We start from the raw sequence: 26,078 nt of genomic DNA on the forward strand, positions 1-26,078 counted from the left end.
TAACCAAATGTGTGATTGATTTATTTTTAGAGAAAAATAAAACTCAAGTTTTTCCAATAAAGGGGAGAAATAACAATATGAGATCATGTCCTGGTTACATGTTAACGATGTGGATGTTATCAACATGTATTCAACGATAGTATGAACAAACATTTGAGATTTAAAAATTATACCATTTGCCAATGCTGTAAATTCATAAATGTTGAAATAAATACCCAGAAATAAGTAATTTTTAAAAATTGAAGCTTTTGACAGTGTTTATAGATCAACCCAAATGGTACATATCAATAGTACAGCCAATAAATTGACATTACTGTTGGTTTCCACCTAATTTCTTCATAATATGGCTGTCTGGTGTTGCATTAGTGAAGATACTTCCTACAACCACATGGGTACCCCAGAGCCTATGACGAATCACTTTACAGCAGCCAAGATCATCCACAGAGAATCCTAAATGTCGATAGCGTTCATCTGTTTCAAAAAGAGTGTTGTTTGTATATGGTCCAAAAAACTGGAGGAAATAAAAGTTCTATTCATTAGCAAGAAAGACAATGATGAACACATACCTATTTTAATACTCCAAATATTAAAAGTGTGACCAAACACTTCCTCTTCATCCAAATTACATGTTATCTAAAACACAATCTTTAAGTTTTTCATTTCTCGTCTATACTACATGTGTTACTTGATTTTGAAAAGAAATAATATATATTCCTAGCTTAAGATATAAAACATTTCATAATTATTTATTACTGAAAGCTATACCCAGAATTTAAATATGACAACTGTGGTTCTTCCTGAAGTTTTCTCCCTTCAACTATGATTGCTGATTTGTAACTACCTATTTCATTAATGTAATAGTATTTACTAGTGAGGATGAAAAATAATAAAGACAGAAAAACTTAACTATAAGTGATGATGGTACCTCAAAGATTGTCAATTAAGATTTAAAAAAATGTCTTAAATGATCTATTTCTACCAAAGTTGTAAACCATTTTATAATTAAAAAACAAACAAACACTCCCACTTCAAATTAATCTGGCTTTCAAAATGTAATTACTCACTGCCAAACCAGATGATGGGTCAATAAAGTCAGCCCAATAGCCTTCAGCTCGAAGAGCATAGCAAATTTCCTTAGCGCCATTAATGAACTGCATAGAAAAAGACACAAATATCCTGGATAGCATCCTTACAAATTATTTTTCAACAAAATTTTAAGTACCTTTTGCTTCAGACAGTTCAATAAGAAAATATAAGTTAGATATAACGCCATATTTTTACCAGTCCAAAAAATTAATGGTTCATTTAACACTTTCATTTCCTTCAAAAAGTCTGTTTTTCTTCTAAATTTTTAGGAACAATTTCTAATCAGTTCTGTGCTACTGATTCCTGAATGTCATGAATTAGAAAATATAGCTGCCATTTTTATATTATAAAAATATGAATATTTTGTTTTTCCTTTCTTACCCTAATGAAGATATAAACCATTCATTTTAATGTTTAAAAACTTACATGTTACAAAGACACATTTATCCATACTCAGTCATACATAATTTTCACTATATTCTTTGTGTATTATTATAGACCATGTAGCTCTATCACCTATTCAAAATCTTGGTTTTGCCATCCTACTCTAATTCCTATGATGTCTTTATTAGCTTTATCAGAAGTGTAAGCAGTGAAAAAGACAGTAACAAATATTAGGACCAGATTAGAGTGTTAAAAAAAGGGGGGTGGGGGACAAACCATAAATGTTTAAAACCAAGGGCACAGTTCCACTTCTGGCCATAATAGAATAGGGGCTGTAATACTAAAACCTATGAGGCAACGGTTTTAATCGTGGTCAGACAAAACTGTAATCTTGGACAGAAAGAAGGGCAACAAATTACATGATCCTCATGTCTGTTTGGAACACTGTCTTCCAAGCTAAGGAGGTAGAAAGCAAGAGTTCTGGAATGTTGAAGCATCTGGAATTTGTGGGTTCGACTCACAAGGCACGATTCCTTGAGGAATCTGCCTCACAGACTGTGCCAACTGGCACCTGAGAGCTCAATGGTGTTACCATGGGTCAGTGCAGTGCTAGGTAATATGATTTCTGGCCCACACAGAGTACTAAGACCTCACTGAGCACATCCAGCTGAGATCCCCCAAATGTTTAAGCCTGAGGAAGATGGGCCATATCCTAAAAGAAGAGGTTAGCAACTTGCAGCTTAAATGCCCAACCATCCAGCTGGGTGCTTGTATATATACAGTTTCCCTGGAAAACATCCATGTTTGTTCATTTATATGGTCTTTAGTTCCTTTCACAATACACAGGGAGAGTTGAATAGTTGAGACCCTAAAACCTATAAAGCCTAAAAACTTATGAGGTGGCTCTTTAGCAGCAATCAGCAAACTTTTTTCTGTAAACTAAGCTAACTTTCTTGGAAAATACTGAGTGAGCAACATTAAGATAATGCTGTATTTTTGGGTTATCTTCATAATTCTTAAATCGGAAAACTGAATATGGGCTAGAAAAATCATTAGAAAATATATCCATTTAATGAGCAGATCTGCTGTACACAAAATTCCCAGGAAAACAAAACAATGCAAATGTGGTAAAAGTTAACTAAAAGAATCCCAAATTATCACAAAGAGAACCAGTTTAAGTATTTAAGATTTATGCTCCTTGACAGAAAACACTGACATCTGGTGGAAAAAACTACCATAAACTACCGAACATAAAATATCTACTGACAGTAAATTACATTTGGTTCTAAAATAGTCACTAACACCTTTTTTTCCATAGGAAAAAAAGCTTTTAGTTATTATAAAATTAAAAATGACAATTCAAACCCTGAAATTGGTTACAAAAAACTGATAATTTTACTAGAGTCAGTATTAAATGAGACTTGGAATCCTTAACTCATTAGAAGTTAGGACCAATAATGCAATGACTAATTGACAGCAATGGTAAGTATATGTATTAGTAAATACTGCCTTATATGTAAATAGAAAATGAGTTACTGCCTAAATGTTAACTCTCTAAATTCATATCTCTTTAAAATTAGATAATATCATATGCCTCTCTGTAACTTCCTTATTAATTAGCATATGATCATGACTACATGAAATTTATTAGCGAAGCTATATGTGGGACATTTTAGTATGAAGTCATTATCCTAAAATTTACAAATGAAGAGAACCATATATCAATCCTAAAGAAAACAGAAAAAATTGCTAGTATTATCTTAGACGGAAATTAGTAAAAGGAATTTTTTCAATTATAGTTAGCTAAGGTGCCCAAGTGAGCTAATCTTGATCTGTCACAAGGCAAAAGAGTATTATCCTATCTTGCAGAAAATCCTATAACCCAACATCAAACTCTTGAGACAATTATATATTTATAATATATTTATATGTTATATATATTTTTAAATAAGACTTTAAGTTACCACTTACCAATTCTCAGGTTGGTAAAAATGAAAAGAAATGCTAATAATATCCAGGGTGAGCTATGGTGACAGCATATATACTAGGGCAGTTTTTTTGGTGGGCAAACTGGCAGCATCTATCAAAATGTAGAAGGAGTATATCTTCTGGATTCAGCAATTTCCTATTTAGGAATCTGTAGATTAAGTGTGTGCATAAAAGTATATGCACAAACATATTCACTGCTTACAACAGGAAAAGATAAAAAATTCAGAGTCGGAAATCTATGTGTAGCTATGGAAAGGTGTCACAACATCTGGCAAAAAGCAAAGGACAGGAAAAAAATGTGGGTATACAGTATGTTATTGCTGTACACAGAGTATTACTCCTTGGGTAATCTGCACTTTTTACTTGACTTGCTTTAAAAAGAGTGAGGAGTATGAAGAGTTAATTTTACTTTTTTTTTTTTTTGCCATTTTTACTGTATTTTCCAATTTTACCAAAACACATATATCCAAAAAATTGCAGTATTAGACAGAATCTAAGTTAAAAAAACAAAACCAACCACGGCATCTCACTTCTCAGATGTCAAAGTCCCTTACTACTGAAATACAGCACGTGAGCCGGGAACTACTAAAGCCTGAAGAACCCCATCATCTTACAATGTATCATAAAACTTGTCAGCACTTGAGAGAATTACCTTTTCTAAAAGCATTTCTCTTTCATTTTCTACCTCTTCGCTCCAAACAGTCATATCATTCTTAGTTTTCTGTGTTATAGTGAGAATCATTAGTTTGTTGGTGGCTCCTTCTGGAAACAGGGACTCAAAATCTATAAATAATAATTCCAGGGAGAAAGTAAGTCCTTTTTTTTAAAAAAAATTAAAAAAAGCAGTATATAAAAGTACTTCCTTAGAAAAATGATTAAATTATCGTGGTGCCAATAAATGCATACTGTTTTTAAAAAGGAATTTGAAGTGAACTTTTGGTTAACTTCTGCTCTTGCTAACTGAAATATTACCATTCTGAAGAGCAGTAAGGTTACTTGTTACTGATTTTGTAATTTTCAAAAAAAGTTTATTACAATTATGTATTCATTAAATTATAGTTATAATTATTACCTCAGGAGAAGAATGACTTCAGGGAAAAAATTATTAAAAAGTCTACTATTCCTGTCTAATGGCAGCATGAGGTCAGATGTCAGGGGACATTCGAAAGACCTTACCTTGGCCATGTAATCATTTCCAGGCAGACATATTAAAATATTTAATTACAAAGTATTATAATTCCTACGGAGTACATCATTTAACATATTAGAAAATTGGTGGCATTATCTAATACATGTAGTGTAAAAATGTTTGAAGTACACCATACCTCTTCGCAGCAATTCTGGACACATTTGGATCGCACACTCTACTTTGGCATTTTCAAAGTAAGTTTCTGCACTGCTGATTTCTTGTTCAACAGGTGCATTATTACCCTAAGAGGAATAAAAAGTATAAATAAAAGCTGGAGTTCAAATAAAATATTTGGTCTATTATAAACTTGTCTTCCTTGAGAAGTTTTTAGAAATAATCTTAGTTAACTGGCAATAGGGTAATAGTGTATACTCAAACTGTTCTCTATGATGAATAAAGAGGTGAAGATTTAAAAATTAACATATAAATATATTAATATTGTAATATGAATAGAAGTTGGCTAAGAAACTAAAATGCCATGATTATGTCCTACAATGTTACCTTTGATATTCTGGTATCTACTTATCCTTCCCTTGGTTCTGTAATCTGTGAAATGGGGATAATAGCACTAACTTACAAAATAACATGCTTAAATATATAGTCTCTCCTACAGGATGTGTTTAGAGGCTTTTATTCAACTGAAATTTACCGGGCACCTACTATATACATCAGACATCATAGCAAAAGCAGCCCCACAATAGTAAAAAAATCCAGTTTTCACTCTTAGGTTTAAAAGAGCTAATAGAAGAAAAATAGCATGAACAAATAAATGTAATCCAATGTGAAAAGTTCTATAGAATTAGAAAGTCTTTTCACAGTATAGATGGGGAAGAAACTTGCTTTGCTGAGGGAAATCAGAAAAAGGTTGAAATCCTATTTGAGCTACATGTGAGTTAATGTGTTTGGTTTGCAGAGAATAGGTAGAAAGGATTAGAAACTCAGGAGGAAAGAGAGTCCGGGAAGAGACAGAAACAATACAAGCACATGCAATGGTATGTACAAGGAGAATGGTACATTTAAAAACAAAAATAGGGTATGCTGTGATTAAGAGATCAAAACTATGGAAAGTCATTTATGCCACACTAAGAAATTTTGACTTTAGTCTATAAACAATGAAGAATAGCAAGATCAGATATAAAATGCTAATGCTAGTATTACTGTGCAAGCAATAGGACAATTAATAGCCAATATATACTGATCACAGTATATTTAAGTGTTTTAGGTACATTTTCACATTTTCTCATAGCGACTTTATGGTCACTAGGTATTATTATCCCCATTTTACTTATAAAGAAACGGGCTCAGAAATATTAAGTAGCTTTCTTAAGGCCACAAAATCAGGTAAAAGACAGAACTAACCTTTGAAATCAGATTCATCCTAGTTCCATAGTCCATCTCACTATAATGCCTCTAAGAATGGAGGAGAGATAGAGACCTTGAACTCTAGCTTTATTAGTGGAAACTGAAGGGACAACAAATAATTTAAAAGCTACTTCAGAGGTGGAAGCAATGCAATTTTGTCACTCTGTATAGGGATATGATGGAGAGAGGAGCCAAGTTTAGCAGTATGATCTTTATCTTGGGTCAGTGGGATAATGACTAAGTCACTTACACTGCTGATAACATGGGATTAAGGACACGTTTTGAGGTGGGGGCAGGAAGGGGGAACCTAAAGATGAGACACAAAAAAATCTAGGGAATTTTAAGACGTTCAGATAATGACATTTGGCAGGAAGATAGAGTTAGGAATTATAATTTATGGAGGAAGCCAGGGAATTAAGTGACCAAGGAGTTACTCAAAGAAGATGGATAGAAACACATGGGAAATAACATATAATTGGAAGACAGAGAGAAGGAGCCAAGAAGACTGAGAATTATGGGAGATAAAACGTTAGGGAAGGTCAACTGTCTCCAAATGTTAGGCTATCTGATATAAATCATAATTGTGAGGGCTGCTGCTACAAATATTATGGCTTTGATTAAAAAAAAAAACTCAGCCTGAAACTATTTAGAAATTCAGAAAATGGTAAGGATTAGGGGTTTGATAGAAACCAGTTAGGTGAGCATATCAGTTTATTTACCACTCCCCACTTCTAAAGTAAGCTCTATGCCCAACACAGGGCCTGAGCTCACAGACCCCTAATCAGGAGGATCATGTTTTACTAACTGAGCCAGCCAGGTACTCCTGCCATACCAGTTTAAAAACTCACTTAAAAAAACCCCACAAAAACAAAACTTATTTGTAAGTCTTTCTTTTTTATATTACTCTATCTGGAGAAGTTCAGAGATCTCAGTATTTTCTTGTTTTAAGTGCCCAGTGGAGCATAAAACTAGTTACCTGTTCCACAAAAAATTAGGATTATTGTTTATAAAAGTGAAAAAGAATCTAAATTTTTAGTAATATAGAAATTAAACTATATCTGAAATAAACAGCTATTAGACAATATATTTTTGAAGAACTATTTACCTAAAAGAGATTGTAATCTAAAGTAAAAAAGAAGGGGTGCCTGTGTGGCTTAGTCAGTTCAGTGTCTGCCTTTAGCTCAGGTCATGATCCCAGGGATCGAGCCCCACTTTTGGCTCCCTGCTCAGCGAGGAGTCTGCTTTTCCCTCTCCCTTGGCTTGTGTGTTCTCTCAAATAAAATCTTAAAAAGAAAATTATATAGCAAACATATATAGAACAATGCTAAGTTTTTAAAAGCCATATATGTTGTATATATTTTGAATTAAGATTTTTAAAAAACGTTTTCAAGTAATATGCTCAGAGTTATCAGAAATTGTTTTAGCAATAATCAGAAAACAGAATAAATGATATTTTTTTTTTTTTATTTTTTTAGATTTTATTTATTTATGATAGTCACACAGAGAGAGAGAGAGAGGCAGAGACACAGGCAGAGGGAGAAGCAGGCTCCATGCACTGGGAGCCCGACATGGGATTCGATCCCGGGTCTCCAGGATCGCGCCCTGGGCCAAAGGCAGGCGCCAAACCGCTGCGCCACCCAGGGATCCCCCAGAATAAATGATATTAACAATTTACCTGAAATTCATTCACATACTGTGCCATCACAAACTCGTGCCTTTCACTTGATAAAGGTTCTGCTAGAACATCAGGTAAAGTTTTATGAAGTTGGCTTTTCTTTTGTGATGTAGTCCCATTGAGATGACAATCAAAACCTATGTTCCCAGGAAGCTGGAATCTCTGATCCTGAGGTCCAAATGGTCCCATAGTTTCATCAGGCCATACTGTTCGAGAGCCTGAAAAGGAACAACAAAATGAATCTATTTTCTCCAACAGTCAAATGCATGGGTGGACTAAAAGAATATTTTTTTTCTAATTAGGTATTTTTATTTTTATAAACCCAACAGATCAACGTAGCCAGTTTTCAGTTTATAGACAAGACCATTATAAGAAAAAGGATATAATAAAGTACAGTAATCCATACTATGTAATACCTGGTAGTTATTAAAAAGAATATAGTAAATTTTGGAAAGAACCTAGGAAGACAGCAGAGTAGAAGGATTCTAAGCTCTCCTCTTTAATACAGAGATACCTTGATTAACAGACATATCAGTGCAACTAACCCAGGAAGTCTTTGGGTTACTCACAGAGAAGAAGCCAATCAAGATAGAAGAGGCAGAGACGCAGTTGGAAACCAAACTACCCAGTGAGACTAACCACAAATAGGAAGGACAAACACAGAGAAGGAAGAGGAAAAGACCCCACAGGAGGTACCCCTGACATAGGGAACTCCCCGGAGAAAGTAAGTCCCCATAACATCTGGCTTTGAAAATCAGTGTGGCTTAACTTCAAAAGTTTTTAGTTAGTGCGTTTAGCTCTGGGAGAGCTGGAGAGTGATAGGAAACTGAGTTTCCATCCTCAAAGAGAGAGTGTGTAACTAACAATCTCACCTAGATACAGCACAGAAGCAAAAGTTTGAAAAGTGCCTGGGATATATACATGAAGGTGATTTATTTATTTTTTTTAATTAATCTCAATGTGTGCTGAAAAGAACCTGTGCTGGAGAAGCAAGGATCTGTAAGAAACTTCTCCAAGAGTATTTTCTCCATCCCATCTCAGCCTAGATACCCACACATTTGTGCATCCAACGGGAATACTCTCCATATAGTTTGCTTAACACTGTGCACCCAACCTTACATTGTCCTGTTGATTCAATCCATTCAAGCAGCCCCGACAATCAATACCATCACTCCAAGATAACTTGCCCTGCGGAGTGGGAAGATAACCAACCATACATGCAAGTCTGACTGCAGTACCAGCAGACTGACTTGCAGACATCTGATTTCTGATCTCTTGGCCCCACTAATCAACAAAGACTCTCACGTGATACACTTTTATGCAACTGCAGCCCCAGCTAATGGGCTGAAAAGCAGGCATCTAGACTGATTACTGATACTACCCAACTGTAAGCCCTTCCCTGCCCCATGGGCCCTTAACAGTACAAGGACCAAACCCTGCCCACAACAAGCAAAGTGAACATTTGTAGTTGACTAGATTGAAGGCAAATGTGACTGAGCCACAATAGTACAGTGTGCAAAACTCCTATCAAAGTCACCCCTAAGGTGCCTGGTTCTGAAGAAGAGTGGAAAGTGTGCTACAGGGCACCACAGGACCTCTTCTTCGTAAGGCCACTCCTTTCAAGATCAAAAGATATATCTTACTTTCCAGATAAATACAAAAAAAAAACCACAAACAAAATAAGGAGACAAAGGAGTATGTCCTAAATGAAAGAGCAGGACAATACCATGCAAAAGAGCTAAATGAAATGGAGACAAGCAATATGCCTGATAAAGATTTCAAAGTAATGCTCATAACTATACTTACTGGACTTGACAAAAGAGTGGAGGATCTTAGTGAGAACTTCAACAAAGAGACAGAAAATATAAAAAGAACCAGTCAGAGATGAACTCAATGACTGAAATAAAAAATAAACTACAAGCAATGAATGGAACATTTGAAGAGGCAGAGAAGAATAGATCAGGGACTGGGAAGACAGGGTAATAGAAAGTGACCAAGCTGAACAGGAAATGAAAAAGGGAACTCAGCCATACCACAAGCGTAAAAACAGTCATATTATAGAGATCCCAGAAAAGGGGGCAGAAAATTTATTTGAAGAAATAATAGCTGAAAACTTTCTAAACCTGAGGCAGGAAATACATTCCCAGATATGAGATAGAGATAGCAGTCACATACAAGGGAAATTCCATAAGGCTATCGGCTGATATCCAAACGCTGAAAAGAAAAAACCTGCAACTAAGAATACTCTATCCAGCATGGCTGTCATTAAGAACAGAAGGAGTAATAAAGATTTCCCAGCCAAACAAGTAAAAAGAGTTCATCACCATTAAACTACCCTTACAAATAACATTAAAGAGAATTCTCTGAGTGGAAAGAAATCGCCATAACAAAGAAAGAAAATTAGGAAAAAATATTACAGGTAAATACAAAATAAAAGTAGATTAATATAAAACCAGTATGGAGGTAAAAACATAAAGGCAGTAATATCAATTATATCTATAAAAATCATAGAGAATCAGAAAATAAAAGGACGTCAAGTATGGTATCATTTACATAAAATGTGGAGGTGGGTAAAAACTTAGGGCTTTTAGAATGGACTCAAACATAAGTGGCCATCAACTTCATACAGATTGCTACTGCTTAAGATGCTATATATGAACCTAATGGGAACCACAAATCAACTACCTATAATAGATATGCTTGGATTTCTTTCTTTTTATTTTTTCACATAAACCACCAGAGAGCAAGAGAAGGAATAGAGAACTACAAAAACAATAATAAAACAAGTAACAAATGGTACTAAGTACCTGCTAATCATTAATTACTTTGAATGTAAGTGAACTAATTTTCCAATCAAATCAGTAGGAAGTGACTGAATGGATTAAAAGACCCACCTTTATTCAGCCTTTAGAGACTTGCTTTGGACCTAAAGACACATGCAGATTTAAAGTGAAGGGATGGAAAACTGTAACCATGCAAATGGAAGTGAAAAAAAGCTAGGGTAATAATACACATCAAATAAAACAGAGACTGTAAAGACAAAGAAGGACACTACCTACAATAAATAAGGGGAACAGTCTGACAAGAGAACGTAACAAACTAAATACTTTTGCACCCAACATGGGGGCATCTATATACATAAAACCATTAACAAGACAACGAAGACCTTGACAATAGTACAAAAGTAGAGGATGTTAACACCTACTTACGTCAATAGATAGATGAACCAGACAAAAATCAACAAAGAAACACTTTTGAATGACACATTGCAACAGATGGACCTAACCTATATTCTGAACATTCCATTAAAAACAGAATACACATTCTTTTCAGGTGCACATGGAACATTCTCCAGGACAGATATGTTAGGCCACAAAACAAGTCTCAATAAATTCAAATCGACTGCAGTCATATCATGTATCTTTTCTGACTACAAAGGTTTAAAACTGGAAATGAATCACAGAAAGAAATGTGGAAAGAACACAGATACAGGGGGCACCTGGATGGCTCACTTAGTTAACCCTCTGCCTTCTGCTCAGATCATGATTCAGGGTTCTGGGATCAAGCCCCAAGTCAGGCTCCCTCTCAGCGAGGCCTGTGCTTTTCCTTTTCCCTCTTTTCCAGCTTGTGCACTCTCTCAAATAAATTAAATCTTTGAAAAAACAAACACCACACAAATACAATCAGGCTAAATAACATGTTATTAAACCTTGAATGCACCTACCAAGGTATCAAAGAGGAAATAAAATATATAAGGGGAAAAATAAAAATGAAAACATAATGGTCCAGAATCTCTGCAATGTGGTAATAGCTCTTAAATATTATAGCAATATAGGCATAACTAAAGCAACAAGAAAGATCTCTAGTAAACAACCTAACCGTATTATCTAAAGGAGCTAAGAAAAAAAAAAAAAAACCAACAAAAAAACATGCAAAAACAAGAGAAAAGGAAATAATGAAGATTAGTGCAGAAATAATTAAAATGGAGAACCCCCCAAAAGACAACCCACAACTGGTCAATGAAACCATGACCCAGTTCCTTGAAAAGCTCAACAAAACTGAACTACCTTTAGACTGATTCACCAAAGGAGAGAAAACTAAAAACCATAAATAAAAGAGAAATAACAACTGACATCACAAATATACCAAAGATAGTTAGAAAATATTGTGTAAAATTATATGCCAACAAAGAACATAGCAGAAATGAACAAATTCCTAGAAAGCTAAAACTTTCCAAAACTGAATCATGAATAGAAAGTTTAAACAGACTAATTGCTAGCAATGACACTGAGTAAGTAGTCAAAAAATTCCTAACACAAAGTCTAGGATCAGGTATCTTCACCCATGAATTCTACCAAACATATGAAGAAGAGTTACTATATATTGTTCTTGAAAATCACAAAATACAGACCATGAAAGCAGCTTGCAAATTCATTCCAGCAGGCCAAGATTACTGTTACCAAAACCAGCTGGAGATACTAAAAATAAAAAGGTATGCACCAAAATCTAAGATCCTGAACAAAGTACTATCAAAACAAATACAAATATATAGCAAGAAAATCATTTACAGGGTACCTGGGTGGCTGAGCTGGTTAAAAGCACCTTACTCTCAATTTTGGCTCAGATCAGGATCTTAGGGTCATGAGATTAGGCCCTGAATTGGGCTCCACATTGAATGAGGAGACTGCTTAAGATTCTTCCTTGGGGCACCTGGGTGGCTCAGTCAGTTAAGGGTCTACCTTTGGCTTAAGTCATGATCTTGGGGTCCTCGGATTTTGCCCCCTGGCTGACTCCCTCCTGCTCAGTGGGGAGTCTACTTCTGCCTCTCCCTGTCTCTTCCCCTCAATTCCCCAATCCGTTTATGTGCTCTTAATAAAATCTTAAAAAAAAAAAAAATTCTTTCTCTCCCTCTCCCTGCTTACACACTCTTGCTCTCAAATAAATAAATCTAAAAAAAAAAATCACTCAAAATGATCAAGTGTGATTTATTCTAGGTATACAAGGGTGGTTCAGTACATGCAAAAAGTGTTAAGTGTTAAGTGATATTGTCACTTTAAGGACAAAAACCATATGATCATTTGGACACAAAATAGAATTTGAAAGAGTACATCATTCACCATGAAAAAACTCTCAACAAAGTATGATAAAGGTTAAATGTCAAAAATCCACAGCTAACTTCATTCTCCATGGTGAAAAGCAGAGCTTTCCCTCTAAGATCAAGAATAAGATAAAGATGTCCACTCTTACCAGTTTCCTTCAACACTGTACTGCAAGACCCAGTCAGGGAAATCAGGCCAAAAAACAAACAAAACAAAACAAACAACAACAACAACAAAAAAAACAAAACAAAAAAACAAGGCAACCAAACTAGTATAGAAGATGTAAGATTTCCAGTATGTGTAGCTGACATAAACCATATACAGAAAACTCTAAAAACTCTCTACCAAAAAGTACTAGAACTGATAACTGAATTCAGTAACGTTGCAGAATAGAGATTATTGGTAAATCTATTTTATTTCTGTATATTAATGAAGTAGCAGAAATAGAAATTAAGAAACAATCCCATTTACAATTGCACCAAAAAGATAAAACACCTAGGATTAAACTTAACCAAGGAGGTGAGAGATTTGTACTCTGAAAACTATAAAACACTGATGAAAAAAATGAGGATGCAAAAAATAAATGGAAAGATATGTGCATGAACTGGCACAACTGCTATTGTAAAAATTTCCCTATTACCCAAAGCAATCCACAGATTTAATGCAATCTTCATTAAACTACTAACAAATTTTCAGACTACTAAAAAAACAAAAACAAACAAAAACAAAAAACCACACACAAAAAAACACCCTAAAATCTGTATGGAACCAAAAAGAATCCATATAGAAAAAGCAATGTTCACAAAAAAGTACAAAGCTCAAGACAGCACAATCTTGTAAGTCAGGATATACTACAAAGCTGCAGTAATCAAGACAGTATGGCACTGGCAACAACAACAAAAAATAGACACGCAGATCAGTGCAACAGTAGAGAGCCAAAATTAACCCACACTTACATGGTCAAATAACCTGTGACAAAACAGGCTAGATTATACAATGGGGAAAAGACAGGATCTTCAGAAAATGGTGCTGGAAAACTGGACAGCTACAGGCAAAAGAATGAAACCAGACCACTTTCCTACACCACACACAGAAACAAACTCTAAATGGATTGAAGACATAAACAGAGACCTGAAACCATAAAACTCCTGGAAGAAAACGGGCACTAACGTCCCTGACATCAGTTGTAGAAGCATTTTTCTAGATACGTGTTCTAAAGGAAACCAAAGGCAAACTGAACTACTGTCACTATACCAAAATAAAAGGCTCTGCGCAGAGAAACAACCCAGTAACAAAGCAAAAAAGACAGCCTACTGAATGGGAGAAGACATTTGCACATAACATATCCAATAAAAGCTTAATATCCAAAACATATAAAGAACTTCAACAACTCAACCCCAAGAAATTTCAAGTAAAACAATTAAAAATGGGCAGAGGACCTGCAGACATTTTTCCACAGACCCACGCAGACGGGCAACAGACGCATGAAAAGAGGCTCAACATCACTCATCATCAGGGAAAGTCCAATGCAAACCACAGGGAGAACCACGTTATACCTGTCAGAATGGCTTAAGTCAGCAACACAAGAAATAACAGGTGTGGACAAAGATGTGGAGAAAGGGAACCTTCATGCAGTGTTGGTGGGAATGCAAACTGGAGTAGCCACTGTGGCAAACACTATAGATGTTCCTCAAAAAATAAAACATAGAATTACCAAATGATCCAATAATTCTACTGCCGGGTAGTTACCTCTCCCCTACCAAACCCTAATTCAAAAAGATATTTACACCCTTATGTTTATTGAACATTTTTTATAATAGCCAGATATGGAAGCAGCCCGAGTGTTCATCTATAGATGAATGGTTAAAAAAAAAAAAAGGTATAAAACTTCTGGTTTTTCCATTGATATTTCTTTCAGAGCATGCAACATTGCCACAGTCACATTATACCAAAAGGGGCAATGGAGATCTTGAGGGCTACTCATTTGATCTTGAACAGTAACTGCAAGCATTCTTGACATAAATTTATTAAAACAGGTACCAGCACGTCCTTTGCTAGTTACAATCACTGCTTGTTATTACCATATAAACACAAGAGTAATGGAATAGTTTTAAAATTTGGTACTCATATTTCTCAAACCCCATACCTTTGTTTTTTAAGTCATCAGCCCCAATATATGTGCACTCTGACTGAATAAAGTCTGAGTTCTTATTCTGATGCCCTGTATGTCTGCTCCAATTCATAGAGCTTACTACAGGTCTAGTCTTTGGAGGAGACAAAATTTGAGCTGGCCCGTGAGGGGCAGGTCAGACCTGAATAGTGAGAATAGTGGGGGCTTGGGAAGAAATGGCCATTATTTACTGATTGTATTTGGTACATATTGTGTGATACTTGAAGAGAGAAAAGGGACTTACCAGCCCTTAATTGAAATCTAAGCTTTTTATCGCTTATTTTCTCCTTGCCCTATCTCCTCTCTTCTACCATTTTCCTTGCATTGTGATGATCTAGCGGGCACTTCTGTCAACAGGACAAATGCCTCCTCTGACTATAACCTCTTAATAGTTGTGTATAATGAAAACTGTAAACTTTTTTAAATAAAATGTGTATATACCTTGGCAAAAAAAAAAAAAAAAACACCCAAAAAAGTCATACTATTTTTTTGTTTATTATTTACTAAGATTGAGGAATGAAGAGTGGAAATAGATATATTACATGTTTTAGGGAGGATTTTCTGAGATAGTTCAGCCCGTGCCGCCTCAGCTCGTGACATCAAGCACTCTGGAGCCCTCCTTTGTGTTGACTGTTGTACTCACAGGGACGAGATTGTTAAGGTCAGGAGAAAGGATCTGGAGGTAATGATGATTTGTGAACACAAATATACCTGACAGACAAGGTAGAGAAGCATTCCAAGTAAAGGAGAGCAGAAATGCCAAGGAAAAGCTCTGAGGTATGAACAATTAAGTTGGGAATGCAACCATGGAGGGTAGCCTGTAGGCGATTAGATGATTCCCCAAAAGGTAGTCAGGAGACAGATGTAGGGGGCCTTATGCACCATGCTGGTGATAGGATGTCATCATTTAGAGTGGTGATTCCTAAAGAAGTTCTGTAAGGAGTCGGGAAAATCAGTGGGTTAAATTCTGATCCTACACTCAGTAATGGAGTTTGAGGGATTCAGGTTGGTCGAGTGAACTCCACCCCCCCTTCCGTGGTGTCTCACCCCCCCTTCTGTGGTGTCTCCTCAATCCTGACTATTCTCTGGGTTCCGGATTCCCACCTCCCCTCCCAGCTGGATATTCCCATTTGAATATTGGCCACCGCTTCCACTTCAGCACTTTGAGAGTCTAAAGGGCTGTAACCCACCAACAGGTACTTGGTAATGAGAGGATCAGGAGGGGCATGAGACTGGCCGGGACTCTGGTGTTCCACTCCTGGCTGTCACTCCCTGTCCTATGACTGACCACATCCTCCGGCCTCTCTTAGCTTCAGGTTTCCTATCTGTGCAGTGGAAATGTTGCTGGTTTCATGAGGTGATTTGAAGACTAAATGAATTACTACACGTAAAGCACTTAGACAAGGGCTGGGCACATAGTAAGCGCCATTACCATTACTACTATGATGCTATTATTCATCCAGGCTGAAAACTGCTACAGATTGGGAGGATACGGAAGCAGAGCAAGGGAATAAAAGCCACTAACGTCTTTAAAATTGACCTTCAGATTCTTTAAAATTGACTTTTGGAATACTTAGTTTCTGTTTAACAGTGACTGTCCTAATCCAGGTCTCTCTTGCCTTTGCCCCTGAGTACAGTAGCAGGGCGCTGGGACTTCTCTCCTGCACTTCTGCCCTGTGCCAGCAGATCTCTCTCTTCAAACCTGAGTCTGTAGACTGTTCTCGTACTCCACAACTGTCAGGGTCTAATGTTATATGTGTGTAATTTTGTCAAAACCAGATGCTTCCTGAATTTTCTCATTGTGAAATAGCCTAGTTTTGCTGGAGAAAAATTAAAAATGATAAAAAAAAAGGTCAAATAAGTCTTTCATAACTATCATATTTATGAATTCATTTTCACAGCCATCAGAATGGCTAGAATGAAAAAGATAAAGAAGAGTTGGAAAAGATGTGGAGATAGAGAACCCTCGTGGTCTGTTGATTGGGAATGTCAGTTGGTGCAGAATATGGAAAACAGTATGGAGGTTCCTCAAAAAATTAAGAGAGAAATGCCAGACGATCCAGAAATTTGACTGTTAGGTAGTTCCTCAATGAAAATAAAGTGGTAATTTAAAAACATACGTACCCTGTGTTTACTGCATCATTTACGATAGCCAAGATAGGAAAGCAACTTAAGTGTCTACCGATAGTTGGAGGAATAAAGAACATGTGTAGTATGCGCTCATACACAGTGGATTGTTGGTCATAATGAAATCTTGCCCTTTGCAATAAATAGATGGACCTGGAGGATATTAGGTTCTGTTAAGGACAAATACCAAATGATTTCACTTATAAATGGGGAACAGAGGGACATCTGGGTGGCTCAGTGCTTGTCCGTCCGTCTTTGGCTCAGGTTGTGATCCCAGGGTCCTAGGATCGAGCATTGGGCTCCCTGCAGAAAGCCTGCTTCTCTCTTTGCCTGTACTTTGCCCCTCTCTCTCTGTCTCTCTCATGAATAAGTAAAATCTTAAAAAAAAAAAAAAAAAAAAAGGAACATAAATGACCAAGCAAACAAGCAAAAAAGACAAAAGAGAGTCATAGATACAGAGAACAAACTGATAATTGTCATCTGGAAAGGGAGGGGGGAGATAGGCAAAGTAGGGAAGTGGTTTAAAACATACAAACTTCCAGTTATAAGTACACAACAGGTATTAAAAATACAACATAAGGAATATAGTCAATAGTCCTGTAGTAAGGCTGCATAGTGACAGATGCACCCTTTTATCACTTATCCTGGTGTGAACTATGTAATATATATATATGTGATTGTTGAATTATCATAATGTATGCTTGAAACTATTCACACTCTCAACTATTCTTCAGTAACATAGGTAGTATTTCCTTGACAAAGGCTATAGAAACAGTTTTCTAGATATTCTGCTCACCAATGGAAAGAAAAGCAAAATTAAACTATTAGGACTACACCAAAATAAAACATTTTTGCACAGTGAAGGGAACAATTACAAAAACAAAAAAAGGGCAACCTACTAAATGGAAAAAGATATTTTCGAATGATGTATCTGATACATCATTTATAGTTGTAAATATTAATATCCAAAGTATATAAATAACACGGAACCAAACCAACCAAAAAAACCCTATTAAAAACAGATGGAAAGGGACACCTGGGTGCCTCAATGGTTGAGCGTCTGCCTTCAGCCCAGGGCCTGATCCTGGAGTCCTGGGATAGAGTCCCGCATTGGGCTCCCTGCATGGAGCCTGCTTCTCCCTCCTCCTGTGTCTCTGCCTCTCTCTTTCGCTCATGAATAAATAAAATCTTTTTAAAAAATTAAAAAAAATATTAAAAATGGATGGAGAGCTTAAAGAGACTTATTTCTAAGGAAAATATATAGTTGGTACACACATGAAACAATGCTCAATATCACTAATCATCAGGGAAAAGAAATTAAAAAACCACAACGAGAGATCACCTTAGAACTGTTGGAATAGCTAGAACAAATATAAGAAATACAAGTGTTGGCAAGAATGTGGAGAAAACGATTCTCTCCTGCACTGTTTGAAATGCAAACTGCTGCAGACACTTTGCACAACGGTATGGAGATTTCTTAGAAAATTAAAAACAAAGTTATCAAATGATTCAATAATTGAATACTGGATATTTACCCAAAGAAAAAGGAAAACACGCAACAAAAGATATATACACCCTTATATTTAACAAAGCATTATTTATAATAGCCAAGATATGGAAGTAATCCAAATATTCATACAGAAATGAAGGGATAAAGATTTGGTATATGTACACAATGGGATATTACTCAACCATAAAAAAATAATGGAATCTTGCCATTTGTAGCAACATGGATGGATGCAGAGGATATAAAAGTGACAGAAGTCAGAGAAAGACAAATATCAAATGACTACACTCATATAGAATTTAAGGAAAAAAAAAAGGGACAAAAACAGTCTTTACTAGAGAATAAACTGGTGGTTGCCAAAAGGGAGATGGGTGTTTTGCAACAAATGTTAAGTAAATTACAGTAACTTTTACTTACATATATCTGGCGGTGCAGTGGCCACATGAGACTCATCAGAACCTGAAGATCCTGCAGTTGAAAAGGCTTTGGGACTGACAACCCTTTTAACTAAAGAGCAAAATCCTGGGAGATAGGAAACCAGTCTGGCTCTATTACAGAGCACCTAAAAATAAGACAAAAATTAAAATTATTTGTTCTGCATATACGTTATTTTTAACATAGACAATCTCTGGCAAACCCTCACACTGCAACGTATCTTTTAAAACCAAGTTTTATCCTATTATGGGGCAACTACTATATGACAAGGATTATATATATATAATTTTAAAAACATATCTATTAAACAAACAATAAATTACTTTTGGAAAAGTGTATGGCCTTTCTGATAAAGGCTAGAATCGAGAGTGCCACACTAGAGAGAATAGGAACCTCTAAAAGTTGCCCTATTCAGGAACAACACTAAAAAGGTAGTACAAGTAAGACTTTTTTATTGTTAAGGAATCTTCAACACTTTTAGTACATAGATTTGTGGTAAATATTTTGCTATGTTCACTTCTGGACTCTGAGGTCACTGACTATAGATGAATGTGTAAACATCTTTCATGAACAAATTTCTAGCAAAATACTTGCGTCAAAATAATTTTTTTATTATATTTTATACCGATTTATCCATTTGAGAGAAAAATCTCCAGCAGACGCGCCCCGCTGAGCGCACAGCTGGGCTCAATCTCAAGACCCTGAGATCATGACCTGAAGAAAATCAAGAGTCTAAAGCTTAGCTGAGGCACTCAGGTGCCCTATGTCAGTGTAATAATTTAATACAGGGGTTGGCAAACTATAGCTGAATACATCCTATTTTGGTAAGTAAAGTTTTGGTCTAATATTGTCACACGTACTTATGTACTGTTTGTGGCTGCTCTCATGCCATAATGCCAGAATTAAGTAGTTGAATAGAGACTATATGGCACAGAAAGCCTAAAATATTTACTTATCCGACCCTTTACATTAAAAAACAAAAATGCCAACTGAGTGTAGTAGAAAATATGTAAGAATACCATATTATCTGTGAAATACTATTAAAAGATTTGAACAATTAAGAGCTCCTTGAGAGAATAGGAAAAGAAGTTTCATAGAGAACACAAGGTTTTGAAGAAATAGAAATTTGTGGAGGAAAAGGGCATTTCAATGAGGAACTTTCAGAAACAGATGTATAGTCATAAAAGGTATATTCAAAAGAGAGAAATTTAGTAAGGTTAGATATTTAAGGGATTGCGGTAAAAAACAGACTTGGAAGTTAAGTTGTGGGTAATCATAAAAGGCTTTATATTTGACACAGTAAAGGGTTTGTTAACAGCAATTCAATAAATCAGAATCCTGATCTGGAGGCAGGGAATAGAATAAACTGACAAAAATAAGGAATGTTTTTAGGAATGTATCACTTAGTGCAGGATGGACTGGAATAGGATTTAAGAATAGATTGGAGTGGTACGAAAATTAGTTACCAGGGTGTGGAAAGACTCTAGCCATTTGAAACTTCAGAATCAGTCTTTTCCCCTTTCAGAGTACTCTGAATTCCAACCCAGGTGTTCTTTTTTTTTCATCCTAAGTATAAGATAACATCCTAACTTGTTTTACCTCTCTCGCATAATTTATTAACTTTACCTTCCTTTCTTTTTCAATTCTTTAGTCTCACATAAAAAAACCCCACAACACTTCTATTTCTCTGCCTTCTTTTATACTGCCTTATGACTTCTTCTGCTAGAATGCCCCTTTCCCTCTCCTTCTAGGTCTAGCAAATTTCAACTCTGTCTTCAATAACTGGATAAACAGAACTTCCTTAATGTATCTCCAAAGAAGGCGGGTCTCCTGACCATTCTGGCCATCTGAAAATTTCAGCATCCTTCCTTGAGTCAGGACCCAACCTCCTCAGAGAGATAAATATAATAATTATTAGATTTTAACTTACTAGACAAACTCAGACTTTGGGTGTTTCTACAATTTAAATTTACCTCTACAAAGAAGACATTTACATTTAAGAGAATAATGGCTCAGGATCTTAAAGGCAATATAAAATTTTAAACTCTGAAAATATTTTGGGCAAAGCCTTAAAAATAACCCTCAATAAGACATTTTCTGAAGGGGGCAATAGTAAATAGTAAATAATCAATAGATGTTAATTACTATGGGATAGATGCTATGCTAAGTGCTTTACATGCACTCTTTTACTTATTCCCACACTTCCATATACTATTAACATTAAAGTACGATTATCAAGCTATTATTTGTGATTAACTGCTTCATAAGCAAAAAAGGAAAAGAAAGATAATCCAAATTATTTTAGCAACTGCCTAATATTATTAAGGATTATGATTATTTTAGCCTGGGAGTGCCAAGGCCACTAACTCCTACTTTGGAATTTTTCCTTGATGGTAAAGCATTTAACAAAAGTCATAATAAAATGTGACTTTTGTTGCCAATCTAAGACAATCTAATCACCAAGTTTCATGTTAATTTTATTTACCAAGTTTCATTTTAACAGCTAAATAAGCCAGTATCTAATTTATCCACTGAAAAGAATAGCTGACAACAGTGTTGATGTGTTTCAAGTTTTCCTTTTAACCTCTATGACACTCAAATTCTTACCTGGCAGATTTTATGACATTGGGTCAGCTGGTAAATATAACTAAAAGTGACAACCAATAAGTGACTCAAAAATTAGAATAGTCTGTTAATCTTAGTATGAGGATAAGCGTGATTTTGTATATGACTACTTCAAAACCTAAGATTCTAGACTTGGGAAGAGAACAGGTTATTAAAATATAACTTTAAAGTCCTTAGAAGTATAAGGAGAAATGTCTTTTTGACACTGTTTTAGGACTAAGTCCCGTTTTGGGTTATGTGAGCAGAAAACAGGCTCTATAACAAAGACTGAAAGCTTGTTATTAAGAAATTCATCCACATTCTAGGAAATTCATCCATACCTATCTTCAGGCATTTTTGTGTGGTCCACACAAAAGAAATTTGAGTGGGATGTTATAAGAAATCCTAAGAAATTTGTGTTGGCTATAAATATTGAAAAATCACAGATTTCACCGAAAAAGTCCAAATTTTCAGCTATTCTGGAAAACTCAGAAGAGCTCACAGCATTGGATTCATATTCCCAAATGGCTTAAATGACAAATCATTGTAGCTAAGGAAAGGCTGCTCCTGTTGCCGTATCATAAATGAAAATTGCAGTTTGTCAAAGTTCCCACCAAGGCATCTTGATTTACTGGTCCAGCTTTCAAAGCTGAGACATTTATGACTCTTGCTACGTATGTTAACTACAATGTCGAAGACACACATACTTGCATTCAGTGTTTACAACGCAAACACAAATTTTCAAAAGTATATTTGAATACTAAAACTTTATACGAATTTCTAACAATAAAAGGATCTATGAAAGCATCTTAGGAAATAGTCACCTTGCTGAGCTAATCCATTTAAATGAAAACAAAGACAAGTTAAACATTCGCATTCTATTCTAATTAATGTGTTTTGAGAGCACCTCAGGCTTCTTTCACAACATTCCTTTCCTGTGGTTTTAAGTAAAAAGTCACCTTAGAGTGGGTCCAAGACAGTGGTCCACGTTTATGACCTGACCCTGCAGTCACATCACTAGACTCTCAACCTACCACGTTCCCTTAGGGGAATATTACCCTGGCTAAAGGCTGCCATCTGTATCCTCCTCACACAGCTCTGATCAAAGGACCACAGCTTTACCAAAGAACTGAATCTAAACCCTGAGTGTGACATGCAAGGTTCCCTGGTCCCCGATCACACCTCCGCGACCCAACCTCACTTCCCGCTCTTCCGCGTTGCGCAAGGTGTAAGGGTCTTCTTGAGTTTTGGAAACGGAGGGGAGAGGGGTCTCTGAAGACCAATCTCCTGTTGTTCCATTAAAATCGCCAATTATCGGGCGCCCCGGGCGGCTCAGCGGTTGAGCATCTGCCTTCGGGCCGGGGCGTGACCCCAAGGTCCCGGATCGAGTCCCGCGTGGGGCTCCCTGCAGGGAGCCCGCTTCTCCCTCTGCCTGTGTCTCTCATGAATAAATAAAATTAAATTAAAATCTCCAATTATCTGGATCCCAGCATCTTCTCGGAACTCCGATGAAGTGCTTCTGCGATCGCCTTGGCCCGGAGCTCCGCGGTGAGCTGCATCCCACCCGGACAGCCGCCGCCCACCAGTACTTCCGGGCTGCGGGCCCCCCTCCCTGGCGCCCGTTCTGCAGGGCGTGGGAGGTTACGCGCTATCCCGGGACCGCTACAAAAACCTTCCCGTGTAGCTAACCGGGGTAATTAAAAAAAACAAACAAACCCTAAAAGCAGATTCCGAGTATCCACCGAATACTGTCTTCTAAAAACGTTGCAAGGATCCGGGCACTGGCTTCATGTCCAAACACGGACTCGCAGACGCGGGCAACTGGGACCGACGAAAACGTCCGTATTCAAACCACCTTCGGGGCGCGCCGCGCTGTCCACACCCGCCCCTCCCCCCGCTGCCCGCGACACTTCTCACACAGCACCTCTGAGCGCGAGAAAAGGCCGCCGAGGCCGCCGTCCCGAAACCCACTTGCCAACAACGGCTGCGTGTACTCACGGTGGCCATTTCTGGCGGGGAGGGCGGACGCCAGCGATCGTCCCTTCCGTGAAGCTCTACCCCTGGGGGACCGACAAAACACAGCAGCCTGGTGACCCCCCGGGCGCCAGCTTCGAGGCGCACCGCCGCCCCGCCCCCACGCCCGCGCGTCCCCGGAAGTGCTCCCCCCGCAGGGCCCCGCCCCCGACGCCCGCGCGCTCCCCGGAAGTGCGCCTCCCCGCAGGCCCCGCCCCCGACGCCCGAGGGCTCCCGGAAGTGCGATCCCGGAAGTGCGCCCCCCCGCGCCCCGCAGGGCCCGCCCCCGACGTCCGAGCGCTCCCGGAAGTCCGTCCGGCCCCCAAGCAGGACTCCACCCCCGAGAGCTCCCCGGAAGTGCGCCCCACCCCCAAGGACCCCCGCTGGGCCCCGCCCCCCAAGCCCCCCCTCACCCCCCGCTCCCGCGAGCAGCTAGGACCCGGGGACGGCGGGGAAGCAGGAGTCCGTGCCCGCCCGGGACACGGTCCTGAGGGCCGGCGGCTCCACAGCAGCTCCGGACGAGCGCTGGGCCGGGGCTGACGGGGACAGCCTAGCCACAGGGAGCCGGTCGGGGCAGGGGCCATACCGAGCGCGGTGGCCCCCAGACGGGCGCATTCGGAGGGTCCGACACGGTGGAAGCCGTCCGTACCAGGCGCCGCAGCCGCCGCCGCCGTCGCCAGCCGTCCCGGCCCCGCACTGGCTCCGCCGTCAAAATGGCGGCCGCGACGGCAGCGCGGCGAGCGCCTACGCCGGCGGCGAGCAGGCTGGAGCAGCGGCTTCCGCACGCATCGATGCGAAGGAGCGTCGGAAGGATGATGCGCACGCGCACGCGCACACCGGGGCCGCCGCCGTGGGCGGACGTGGGAGGACGCCCCCCCCCCCCCCGGCCGGCGCGAGGCTCCCGGTGCTCCCCGTCCGTCCCCCGGGTCCGGGTGACAGGCTCGTGTCCGCGAGGCCTCCGTGCTGCCGCCGGAAGCGGGCTCCCGCCGGTCGGGGCGCGGTTGTCAGCCCGCGAGCCGCTGGGCTCGAGCCCGGACGAGCTTCCTGCGCGTCCCGGGCCCTGGGCGGCTCCGTGGCCGGCGCTCACGGCCGTACGGGCAGCTTGTTCCCGCTCCTCCGGTTCCGACTGAAGCCCATACTTATGTTATTATTTTATTTTACTTTAAGATTTTATTCATTTATTCCTGAGCGGCACGGAGGGAGGCCGAGACGCCGGCGCCCCGCGGGGAGCCCGACGCGGGCCTGGATCCCGCCACCCGGGTCACGCCCTGGGCCGCAGGCGGCGCTCACCGCTGAGACCCCCGCACCCTTGAACTTTTTTTTTTTTTTAAAGATTTTATTTATTTATTCTTGAGAGACACAGAGACGCAGGCAGAGGGAGAAGCAGGCTCCTCAGGGAGCCCCACGCGGGACTCGATCCCGGGACCCGGGTCACGCCCTGGGCCGCAGGCAGATGCTCCCCCGCTGAGCCCCCGGCACCCTTGAACTGTTTTTTTTTTTTTTTTTTTTTTAAAGATTTTTTAAATTTATTCTTGAGAGACACAGAGACGCAGGCAGAGGGAGAAGCAGGCTCCATGCGGGGAGCCCGACGTGGGACTCGATCCGGGACCGGGTCACGGCCTGGGCCGCAGGCAGACGCCCCGCCGCCCGTGACTGGAAGGATGAACCCGGCTTGGTCCGAAAGCCGAGAAAAGATGTGTCGGGGCGAGGCCTCGTCGGAGCGAGGGCGGTGAGCGGCCGTGGGGGCCGCAGCTCGTGCCGCCTCGGCCCACAGGTCGTCCTGGAGGCGGCGGGGAGCAGCTGCGAAGGGATGAGCGGGGGCCCCGGCGGGGGCCCCGGCCTGACGGCGCTGGCGCCTCGGGGCCCCCGCTGCTGCCTCCGTTTAGAGGGCGGCTGGAAGGGCCCGTGAGGAGGACTCCCGGGTTCATGAACCAGGGTATTCGGGGGAGTTGCTTTTGCTTTATTTGAAACCCGGTAGTATCAGTATTTGTGGGGCGTGCACTACGTGGTGGCACTTGGGTGGGGATTTTTGCATTCTTTGCTTTAAGGCTCGTAGCAGTATAGGAAGCAGAGGTATCCTCATCCTCGTGTCACATACGAAGAAACGGAAGGAGAACGAGGGTAAGTATGCTTCCGAAGCTTCCAGGTCTGGACTTAAGTCTAGGTCTGGGGCACCTGGGCGGCTCGGGATCCGGGATCGAGCCCCGCAGCAGGCCCCCCACAGCGAGCCTGCTTCTCCCTCTGCCTGTGTCTGTGTGTCTCTGTCTGTCATGAATAAATAAATAAAATCAGGGGGGGATCCCTGGGTGGCCCAGCGGTTGAGCGCCTGCCTTTGGCCCAGGCCGCGATCCTGGAGACCTGGGATCGAATCCCACGTCGGGCTCCCGGTGCATGGAGCCTGCTTCTCCCTCTGCCTGTGTCTCTGCCTCTCTCTCTCT

The 26,078-nt window shown here is 39.6% G+C and overlaps 1 protein-coding gene across 1 annotated transcript; it reads right to left on the minus strand.

Annotated features, from left to right (window-relative positions):
* Positions 1-24,641, minus strand: LOC129495489 (methylmalonic aciduria and homocystinuria type D homolog, mitochondrial). Its single transcript, XM_055303038.1, has 8 exons — positions 24,227-24,641; positions 23,626-23,687; positions 19,006-19,150; positions 7,686-7,903; positions 4,785-4,890; positions 4,112-4,242; positions 1,065-1,151; positions 1-511 (listed from the first exon to the last, which is right to left on the minus strand). Exons 2-8 carry the CDS (start codon positions 23,632-23,634, stop codon positions 311-313), a joined length of 897 nt encoding a protein of 298 aa, XP_055159013.1. The 5' UTR covers positions 23,635-23,687; positions 24,227-24,641; the 3' UTR covers positions 1-310.
* Between the last annotated feature and the right edge of the window lie 1,437 nt (positions 24,642-26,078).

This window comes from Nyctereutes procyonoides, unplaced genomic scaffold (genome assembly GCF_905146905.1).
Source record: "Nyctereutes procyonoides isolate TBG_1078 unplaced genomic scaffold, NYPRO_anot_genome, whole genome shotgun sequence".
Classification (NCBI taxonomy): domain Eukaryota; kingdom Metazoa; phylum Chordata; class Mammalia; order Carnivora; family Canidae; genus Nyctereutes; species Nyctereutes procyonoides.